The sequence below is a fragment of the Patagioenas fasciata genome, chromosome 5 (assembly GCF_037038585.1).
Source record: "Patagioenas fasciata isolate bPatFas1 chromosome 5, bPatFas1.hap1, whole genome shotgun sequence".
Classification (NCBI taxonomy): domain Eukaryota; kingdom Metazoa; phylum Chordata; class Aves; order Columbiformes; family Columbidae; genus Patagioenas; species Patagioenas fasciata.
The window spans coordinates 31,852,881-31,863,588 of NC_092524.1; the positions used below are offsets into that span (position 1 = coordinate 31,852,881).

Sequence of the window (10,708 nt, forward strand, 5' to 3'; positions counted from 1 at the left end):
GAGTAAATTTTGTCATTCACAGACACATTCACTTGTGAATACTGCAAATAATAGTAGGACTGAGAGTTCAGTAAGTACATAAGGAAAAAGAGAAAAAAAGATAACAAACTCTCGATTCACTTTTCACCTATAAATCAAGTATCAAATGAGATTTCTCACCACCATGACAGAAGTTTGTTACCATTGCAAAGGGTATATTATGTACATTAATTCAGTAGCCACTACTTCCATGAGAGTTTTTGATTTACATTCTAAGCACCGTTCTGTTTGAATTCTGAAATCTTTTCAAACTAACAATTTGTATTAGGCAATATTATAAACAGTAGCTCTACTTTAACTGCACTGACCAGCACACTGATCGTTTAGTGCAAAAGTGACTGTATAAATTTCAAGACACATTAATGTAATCAGTGAAAAACAGGAATATTAATATTCATAAATATTAAATAACAAATTATCAAGGTATAGACATTGCCAGCAGCACAAACCAAAACCTGTACCTGGTCCAATATTCCAATTTAAAGCATTAGTAAAAAAGCTTAATTTGTGCATGACATAAATCTGTCAAGTACGAGATTGCAAAACAGCTGGTAGAAGCAGAATTTGAAAAGTAAAAATACAAAATGCTGGGTACATACTCCTTTTAAGCAGGTGCCATTCAATATAAATACCAAACGCAAAAGGCTGATTTACTTTAATGCACAGAGCACCTGTTACTAGTTAAACAGAGATTAGCAGGACAACAGATTCCAGAAAACTTTTATTCTGGTATTTGTCTATCCAATTAAGCAACTATAAAAAACATTTTAAAATGATAAAAAGGCAGAAGTTATTTGATAAATATGCAGAATACTTAAAATTTCTTTAAAAAGCAAACTTCAAAATATTCTTGAACTAACATTTTCATCTAAGGTTCTGCTTTCAAATTTTTAGTTCAACTTTTTCTTCTGCTTATTTTGGTTCAAAATCATGAGTTTTCTAATGTTCTGACATCAAGATCCAACTGCAGTACAGAACACCTAGGCATTATTTTTAGCAAAAAGGCAACAACACAATTTATTTCAGCCTCAAAGATAGATATCTATTCCCCAAGGAGGCTTCAAAAATAAGCACCAGAAATCAGTGTATTTGTTCTTCCCTGCCTTAAATCAAATTGAATCTTTTTAGAAGCATAAATTCTACTATCTCGGAAGGGACACAGTTCCGGGCATTAAAATGGAAGCTCACTCTATTTTTTGGTCACGTAAGCACTATGTAGCTGTTCATGATGTGTTTCATATTCTCCAGCAAAGTATAGCCAATGTTTCAGCAGAGAATCTAATTTTAAAATATGGCCATCTAGAACTCAATTACAAAATATCTGTTCTCTGACACATGGCTCCCTTACATAACACAGCCAAGAACCAGCCACGTACCAAACTTTGGTCTGCTCTGGATATCAGTAATTACACTGAAAGAAGCAAGTTCGGTTTCAAAAGTTATTTTCTATTGTCACAACAAGGGTAACATTCAAGAATGTCTAGCATTGTCCTAACAAAACATCAAATCTGACCTGAAGACATAAAAGAACCGTTTGATCTCTACATTCATTTTAAACTTTGGCCCCTAAGCTAAAACAGGGTGCCAACTAATATTAAAAGATGCTTTAATGATCCAGGTGTGTGCCCACTGGGAATGAGACTCATAACAACAGTACAGCCTACTAAAGCTTTGTCTACAGTAGAATCTACCTTGATTTCCAGGAGTCTCTGATGACCACCAGTTTAGCAGAACCAGTGACAATCAGAGAAGCAAAAGTAACCACCAGCACCATCAGTGACTGTGTCAGCTGCTGGACAGCTAAAACTGATGTCATCTTCAGAGCAAACAACACAGAGACCCAGGCAGTTCAACCTCTTTGAAACTGCAGGTCAGCTGTCAGTTTTAAATCACAGTCATCTCCAAAATCACAATAGTGCAGCTTCAGCTCATGGAGTCAAGCACTTGGACGGAAAGAGGTGCCCAAGGAGACACCTGAAGCGAAATCATGGCCTGTAGTTCTCTCTGCCATGCTGTAGACATCTTTATCGTACTGCCTACCAACTGGACACTCTAGCCCAAATATGCTACAAAATTAGTAGGATTCTACTAAGTAGATTCAACAGGCAAAACAAAGTAGCCAGAAATTCTAGAAGTAATTCTCAAGTCTTTGAGGCATGCAATCTAAACACCTTTCACGTTCCAAATTTCTTGGTCAAATCTGCATTACATAGAGAGCAATGTACATCAACAGTAGAGGACACCCAAATTCAGTATCACATTTTACAGCAAAACAATGTGCAAAATATATATTGGGGGAAACAACAAAACCATCACCTTTGCAAGAGTTATTTGTAGTATTCTGTAAGACTTTAAAAACCAAACTTTTTATTTAAGTTCTGACTATTCATTTGACAGATCCTTTTGTTTCTAGAGGAACCACGGAAAGACTGATTCTTTCCTTGTTTGATCCTTAACATCCATGCCGTAGCCTCCTAGCTTCAAAGGAACTGAATTAAAAAAATTTGAACTATCAAATTTCTTAGCACCAAACTGCACTTCAAAACCTGCAACTACAGTGAATATTTGTACATAAGTAATTCATTAATTTGGTATAGCTATGTTTGGAAAAAACAAATAAGCAAAACACAAACCACCAAATCACTAGGTTTTTGTATTAATTCCTGTGTACTCACACTTGTCTTACAAACACCCAATTTTCCAAGTATCATGAATTTTAAGATCCATTGTATACATAATCTAATTCTGTAGTGAATTAATGTGTAAAAAAAAAAAAATTACGTGAATCTATCTGTATTTAGCACTAACTCAGTATTCCCAAATGCTTTCCCTTATACACCAAAACAGACTTTTTTTATCCTTAGCTTCTCTACCACTCTGGGATCTGGAAGCCACTGGAACAGTTGCATGCTATCAGGAACATCCACTTGCAGCTACGTTTTCCTGGAACCACACACCTCTCACAGCACTTTAATAGCATTACAGCAGAATTACAGCAACCATAATTTATGCACTTCACATGGACTTGAACAAAGATGACAGATACCATAACAATAACAGTTCACCCCTGCACTAACAAAAGCCACAAAAATTACCAAGAAGTATGAATAAACATGAAAGCAGACAAGGAAGAAAAAAGACAGCACTACTCAATGGCATAACGAAATAAAAGCACTTCAATAAAGTGCTAAATATATAACAACACAAGCAGGACCTTGGCAATCCTTCAGTTACCTGTTGCAACTTCATGGACTCTACTTGTTGGACACTGATACAGCATATGCTGGTTTGCAAATACACTGCACTGTTCTAAAAACAGTCGCTTTGGCTACATGTAATTCAGAGCTTATTTACACAAAATAATATATCTGTTTACCAAAAGATGACATTTTTAATTAATTAAGCTTAATGTAAACTGATGTAAAATTATATGGACACATCACCTGGTCTAAGAATATTAATTCAGTTTAGGAGAGGTTACATTTAAAACTGGAAGAAGTCACTGCAACTCCAAACTGAGATTTCATTTATCTCAAGATCTGCAGATGAATATGAATATCCCCTCTACTTGGTTACAACACAGCTACAGAAGCAAGGTTGCTCATATGCATTTTCTCCACTATATAATAGTATTGAATGACACAAAACAAGATCTGAAAAACTTTAAAATGCACAAATGCCTGTATCATATTTTGCTTTCTGAGATTAAAATTAAAAATCAAGTTATTTTCCTGCCTTTAAAAGAAATATTGTAATAAAACTTTTCTCATCTTGTACACGACTACCCCACTTACATGTATATTTTTGTATAGGAGTATTGACTGATCACAAAAGATAAGACTTCTGAAAAAAAACCCTTTTCTTCACAAATATTACCGAAAAGGTACACATCAAAATTTGAAGATTTAGTATAAATTAAAATATTTGAAATATTTTAATATCTTAACCCTGCTCATACATTCCAGATAGCAGCCACCAAAGCAGACAGGAGTCAAACTGGAAGTTATTTAGAATACAGATGGACAAACAACCAAAGGGCTGGATCCAGCCTGCAAAACAGGCTTTTCTTAGGCCACAGGCAATGCCTGCTAGCCAACTGCCAGACAAGCCAAGTCCAGCCCACCAGTCAGCCAAGCAAACCGCAGATGCTGTTGGGAAAGAAAAGAAAGTAAACTTAAAAGTCGACAGGTTTTACTACTAGGTCAGTGTCAGCACAGCCCAAATTCAGTCCTCTAGTTTTCAGGGCAGCTCAGTTCAGGAAGCACTACAGCCACTATAGAGAAGCAGAGGGCAGAGATTTGACCTGACTTTAACTAATGCAGTGAGACTCCAACTCAGGTATTTCCAACTACAGTCATGCAACCCAAAAAGATGGATTTAAGTACACAGAAGAAATCACCAAGTTTGGCTGGATGCAGAAGAGTTTATTACCTGAGTCATCACCCTACATTCCAGAATCAGGCTGGCTCCTGCAGAATCATTCAGGTAATCCTGCATCATGCACACAGCACTCTGAGAAGGTTTACTAGTCATGCAGCCAGATGTGGTGCCGCACTGCAACCAGCAGCACCCAAAGCAAGAGGTGAAAAAGGAGAGCAAGAGTCAGTCTGACTGGGCTGATGCTGAGATAGATTTGACGAGCACAGTAAGGCCAAAGCTTGCTCCATTCAGCCAGTTGTTTCTGCTCCACACTCCCTCGCCTTCCTGATTCTAGCACCACAGTGAAAAGATGTTCAGACCAGCTGTGCAGTGAAAACATAAGCCAGCCCAGATGCATTAGATCCACCTAACTAGTATCATCTCTAGTACAACAGTAAATTTGGTTTACTGCCTCCAGATCTCGGTTGTCTCTGGCATTAATATAGCCAGGTTTGCAATCTAACTTCATGAATGCTGTCAGACCCAAACTAATATAAACCTAATATAAACCAAACCCTTAATATAACACCCTCACCCCATCTCCTCCCTGTCAAAATTCCTGCAGTTTGCTTGGATATACAACAGACAACACAGCCTGGGTAGCCACACACCTCTCTTGGAATAATGGCAATTCTGGCACAGAGACTCTCAACTGGCTGAAACCATATGAAAATTAAGACAACTTTGTGGACCAGCACTGACTCTGAGCAGCTGAGGAGCTCTTCAGCACCTTTCCCTATGTTTTTCCCAATACAATTATTATCAGTTTTACACATTGCCTGGCCTGACTCAACCTCTTATGTCCCCAAATAGTGAAAGGTTGATTGCATTGCTTTGCTGCTGATTGCAACTATCATCCTCAGCACCTCTCTCATTCTATACATGACTCGCAAGCTTAAGAAGCTGCCTGACTCAGGTTGCATTTTTTGACACTCTTATGCAATCAAATTACATTTTACTAGTTTAAAATAAAAATGTTTCTAATTTAGAAATAAAACACACATAGGCCTGTTATGTCCACAGAAACACACTTCACTTTAGTAAAGGCTCTGCAGTCAGACTGCATCCTCATGATTTGCAAACATCCTTACAATTCTGAGAGGAAAGGTACAACAAATAATGATTGTTGGCTTAGCATTGCCACCTGCAAGAGAAGTTCCATGAGCAAACATCTCCCTATTTATCTTCCAAACTTTATTAATGGTGTGTAGCGTCATGTAAAAAGTAGCTATTCTGCAGGCTTGCCAGTGCCCAACTTTTAAACATCCACAGTCAAGAGTTCCAAAACCATACTATGTATTCAGGTTGTTACAGGAAAATGTAACACAAAATTTAAGGTTTCTGACCCACATTCAGCTCCCCTTTTCTTAAACTGACAGCCTCCAGGTTTTAAACTCCTCTAGCAAAAGTGTTTGCAACATAGTATTCATTTCCCAAGGTGGTGAGGGAAAGCACAGAAGGCCCTTACCTACTACCACTAGACTGATTCAACATCAAGTTGTGTTGAGTAAGGAAATATTAAATCAATAGGTGATTAAAGTAATTCACAGGAGAAAAAAGGATAACTCTGTTCAGCAAATAAATAACTGCCACCATTAAGTCGCTTCTAAACTTCACTATTCGTTGTTTTATTCACACTCTGCAGAACAATAATCAGTTATTCAGCCTTTTTTGTTCCACAGTAAAGTTGCCTTTATTTTAAAAAGGTGAAATCAGAATGAGAATAAAAGATGTGCATATATCTTACAATGTTCTAAAGACGCTGGACAGTCTTTGAAGCTTTCTGAAGTTTGATCTCATTTAATTACGTACAAGTCAAATAAAGACAGGGGACAGGGGGCGGGAGATGCTGCGGGGAGCTGGCGCCGAACCGCTACCCTGACAGACGATCGCCGGGCCCAGGGCAGGGCTGGCTCCCCGGGGCCGCGGCCGTGCCGGACAAGCCGGGGTTGCCCCGCCCCGCCGGGGGCACCGAGAGGCCGCGTGCCGGCCGCTACCCTCCCCGCGCACCCCGTGCCGGCCCCACAGCCCGCGGCCGTTGCGCGGTCGCACCGCGGCAGGTGCCGCCGGCAGCCGCAGGCGCACAATGGCGCATCCCGCCGCCCCTCGACCGCGCCGCACGACAGCCCCACCACGGAGGACGCGGCCTCCGCAGCGCCGCCCCTCGGGCTGGGGGCGCGGGCCCCCTCCGCGGCCGGCAAAACGCAACCGAGCGGCGGGGTCGCAGGGCGGGCTGGGCACAGGCTGCCCCCGAGCGGGGGCAGGGGGAACCGCGCCACGGCGCCGCGCTGCAGCCTCACCATGGCTCGCTCCTGGGACTGCACAGGGACCCAGCCGCCTGCTGCTCCCGCTCCGGGCCCTTCAGTGCCTCTGTCCGCCATCTTGACAGCCAGGGACGCGGCCGGCGACGCCGCCACCGCCCGGAAGGAGACTCCGCCGTCACCGGCCGCTGCGCTGCGTCGCGCCCACAGCCCGCCCCCAGCGCAGCGCAGCGCGGCCCAGCTGCGCGCATGCGCCGTGGCGCCGAGTCGTTCCGGGCTGAGGGGCAGGCGGGGAGAGGTCGGTGGTGCAGCCGCCCGCGCGTCCCGTGTCGGGGGCGGCAAGGCGGAGGAGGCTGCTGGCCGAGGGCGGGGGACGTCCGGCAGTTGAAGGCCAAGAGGTGCGGCGAGGCGAAGCGAACGCGGTCGCCTTGGCCCAGCCGGCCCGCTCAGGAGCGCTGTGAGGAGTTGCGGAGGAAAGCGCTTAATCAGGATCTCTCAGGACTGTTGGCAAGCGAAGCTTGTGTTGATCCTGCCTGCAGTTACATGGATGAAGTTGCTCTGTAGGCAGTTAAACTCCACGGTGTTGGTGTTCACTTAGGGCCCTGCATTAATAGCAAGATAATAGCCTAGGTGATTTTCACATGTACTGATGCAGATTCATACTACTTATATGTCTTCCATTTGGACTAAGCTTTGGGCACGTGTCTGTCTCCATGGTCAATATTTTTTCTCCAGACTTCCTTGCTACAGCATGTTACAACTGTTTTGGGTGCCCTGGCAGATGAGAGCATTTAGGAAATTGGCTGATATGTGACCTGGCCTAGGTGCTGCTGGAAATTTTCCAGGTCATTGCAAAAGCGTACAGTTATGCAATTCCCTGTGTTTGTACCTTTCTAGGTCTGGGGAATGAGGCAAATAGCCTTCACTTTGGACCTTGCACAAATACATACAGACTGCCTATTCAATGACTAATATCTCTGTTTTGAAGACAATTACCTCTTTCCATTGTCCTACGGCTTCAAGCCTGCAAGCAGCTCTTCCATGTTCCACAGTTATCAGTATGGATGGGATCATCTTTACAGGTGACCTTTTCAAGTATACTCAATAGATTTTTCTCACTGTGCCTTGCCACCAGTACTCTCGAAGTTTGTCTCTTATGTCTTCTGCACATCTGACTGTAGCACTTCTGTAGTATTATAGTTACCACTCATCTTCATCTTCAAAAGCCACTCCAGACTTATTTACCTCATCAAAATCTGTCACTTAAAATTACTGTGTAGATATTGTCACTGAGACAGCTTTAGGCATGATACATAAAAAAAGACAAAGTGAATTTTGCCATTCAGCCTGTGCTGAGTTCGCTGAAATTGAGGTAATCTTCCATGCAGTTAGAGTATTTTCTTCTTAGCTAGGACAGTCTTTTGTTTTGGATTTAGTTTGAGAATTGTCCTGGTTTGTTAAAAACAAGTTTCTCTTTTAGTAAATTTGCCTGTCAGCTAAAGCTCTCATATTAGCTGCATTTTCCTGGAAAATCAGATACATATTTTGGTAAACATAGCAATGGAATGCGAAGTTATTGATGAGCATGGATGCACCTCTTGTGAGAGGGGCAACAAGAAACCAGTGACCAAGAAACTGACCAACAGAGTATAACATCCCATTCACGTGAATACTTCATATAAAAGTGGGAGATCATGAGGGTCTTGTCCCTTTTCCTTATGGCCGACATTAGGAGAGGACCTTGCTAGCTGTCCCTGCGAACTGAGGCCTAGTGACAGACTGAATCCAGCTCCAGTTGGCTGCAGAGTCCAATCCAGGACTCGGTGCCGGCTCTGCAGTTGCTGGGACTTTCAAGATAGGTTTTGTATATTTTGTATTATTTTGTCTATTCTTATAAGTAGCATTAGTAAAACATTTTTAATTTTTCCAACTCTCTCCTCTTTGTCCTTCTTTCCTTCCTGATCACCTGTCCTTAGTGGGAAGGGGGGAGAGGGAGGGGCTGAAGGGGGAAAGCAGGGGGGAGAGGAGGTTAACAATACATCTGCCACGGTTTTATTGTCACCCCGCAATCAAAACCTTCGACAAGAATAATGAGAGAGCATGGTGGGACAGAGCTAATGTTTTTCTTCCAGTAGCTCTCCAGTGTTTTGGACTTAGTATTAAAAGAATTTAAGAAGTCACCAATATCTTAGCTGTTGCTAAGGGCATGAAGGACTTTTCTGCTGTCCAGCTGCAGGTGCAAGATAGCCTCTGGAAGGGAACATAGCAAGACAGCACTTTAGACTGACATCCAGGCTGATCAATGAAGTATTCTATACCATGAACGTCACACTCCATATAGAAGCAGGAAGTTGCTGGGGTGGCCCTTCTTTGATGGCCACCATCTATGAGGGTTCTTGTTCCTGCTCCCGTTGCCTGATCTTCGTAACTTCCCTACACCTGCTGTGATCCCCAAGGTTTACTGCACTCTGGCATTCGTTGCTGGGAGCATACACTCTAATGCACTAAGTATTGCTTTATATATTTTATGATATTCACATTATTGTTCAATCTTTTTTTATTGTTATTCCAATAAATCTGTTTCCATTATAACCCATAAGTATTTCCTCCTGAAAGCTGAAGCTTGTCCATGCTAGAGCTAAAATAAAATGGTAGAGCTCCAGAAAGAAATCGAGCCAACCCTCGTTTTCAAGAACTCACCATTACTGGGGTTACTGATTGCTAACTGTTGATTTAAAAGCAGTTGTTTGGGGTATTGTTTGCAGTGAAGCAGGAAGCAGACAAGCAAGATGGAAGGCAACTGAGAAAAACAAAGCAAACATACATTAGGTCCCTGTCCTGGTTTTGGCAGGGGTATAGTTACTTTTCTTCCTAGTAGCTGGTATGGTGCTGTATTTTGGATTTAGGATGAAAATATTATTGATAAAACAGGGATGTTTCAGTCACTGGTGAGCAGTGCTTGCACGGAATCAAGGCCTTTGCTGCTCCTCACACCACTCCACCAGTGAGCAGGATGGGGGTGCACAAGAAGCTGGGAGAGGGTTGTGCCAAGACAGCTGACCCCAACTGACTAAAGGGACATCCCACACCATATGACATCATGCTCAGTATAAAAACCAGGGGGAAAGCTGTCTGGAGGAGCTGCTGCTTGAGGAGAGGCTGGGCATTGGTCAGTGGATGGTAAGCAATTGCATTGTGTATCAGTTGTTTTGTATCTTCTGTTATCATTATTATTATTTCCATCTTTTTCTGTCCTATTAAACTGTATTTATCTCAAGCGTCAAGTTCTACCTTTTTTTTCCCAATTCTCTCCCCCATGCTACTTGGGGGGTAGGCCAATGAGCAAACCACTGTGTGCTGTTTAGCTGTTAAACCACAACGGTCCCACAAAAGAGTAGCCAAATTATCAAGAACATCTGAAAAAGGGTGCAATATATTAATGAAACTTAATAGATCTGAATAATGGTTTTCTTGATCAATGCTAAAAATTAAATCTCTCTTTGTCCTATGATAAATTATATGAGAAGAGTCAAGATAATAAAAATTAAGCAATATTGGATTAAAACCTTCCAAGTCCAAAAAGTTGAGAATTTTTTAAATTAAATTAAATATCAAAGCAAATATAAAAATATTAAATATCAAATATCAAAGCAAACAGCGATGTAAAGTGACAGAACTTTTTCAGCTAACCTCATGCTTAAGATGGTAAGTAAAAAAACCTCAACAGCAACTGCAGGCAGCAGTTAGGAAAGCAGAGAGTTGATAACAAAGAATAACATACCAGTTTTGAAAGTGTACAGTTGTTACAGTATGCTTTAAAGTGGTGTATATTAAAATAATATATTCCAAACAGCATAAAAATACTTTTTATGTATGTTAGGAGAAAAAAAAATTAAAAAAAACCCCTCAATTACTTCGATTTATGATAAATACTGAAAGGAAAATCGGAAAGAAAAAAAAAAAAGGTGTTTACATGCTGTACATGCAAG

At 41.6% G+C, this 10,708-nt stretch overlaps 1 protein-coding gene across 5 annotated transcripts in view; it reads right to left on the minus strand.

Moving 5' to 3' along the window:
- The window catches only part of UBR1 (ubiquitin protein ligase E3 component n-recognin 1), a 73,028-nt gene extending 66,098 nt beyond the window's left edge, over positions 1-6,930 (minus strand). For 4 of the 5 annotated variants that reach the window (XR_010651399.2, XM_065838416.2, XM_065838414.2 and 1 more), the window contains exon 1: positions 6,759-6,930. Coding sequence is in view for 4 of the 5 variants with exons in the window: in XM_065838416.2 (XP_065694488.1) it covers positions 6,759-6,839 (81 nt within the window). In the remaining variant the exon portion in view is untranslated. The remainder of the gene's footprint in view (positions 1-6,758) is intronic. The other variant, XM_065838413.2, reaches the window with a different exon arrangement.
- Positions 6,931-10,708: the final 3,778 nt, after the last annotated feature.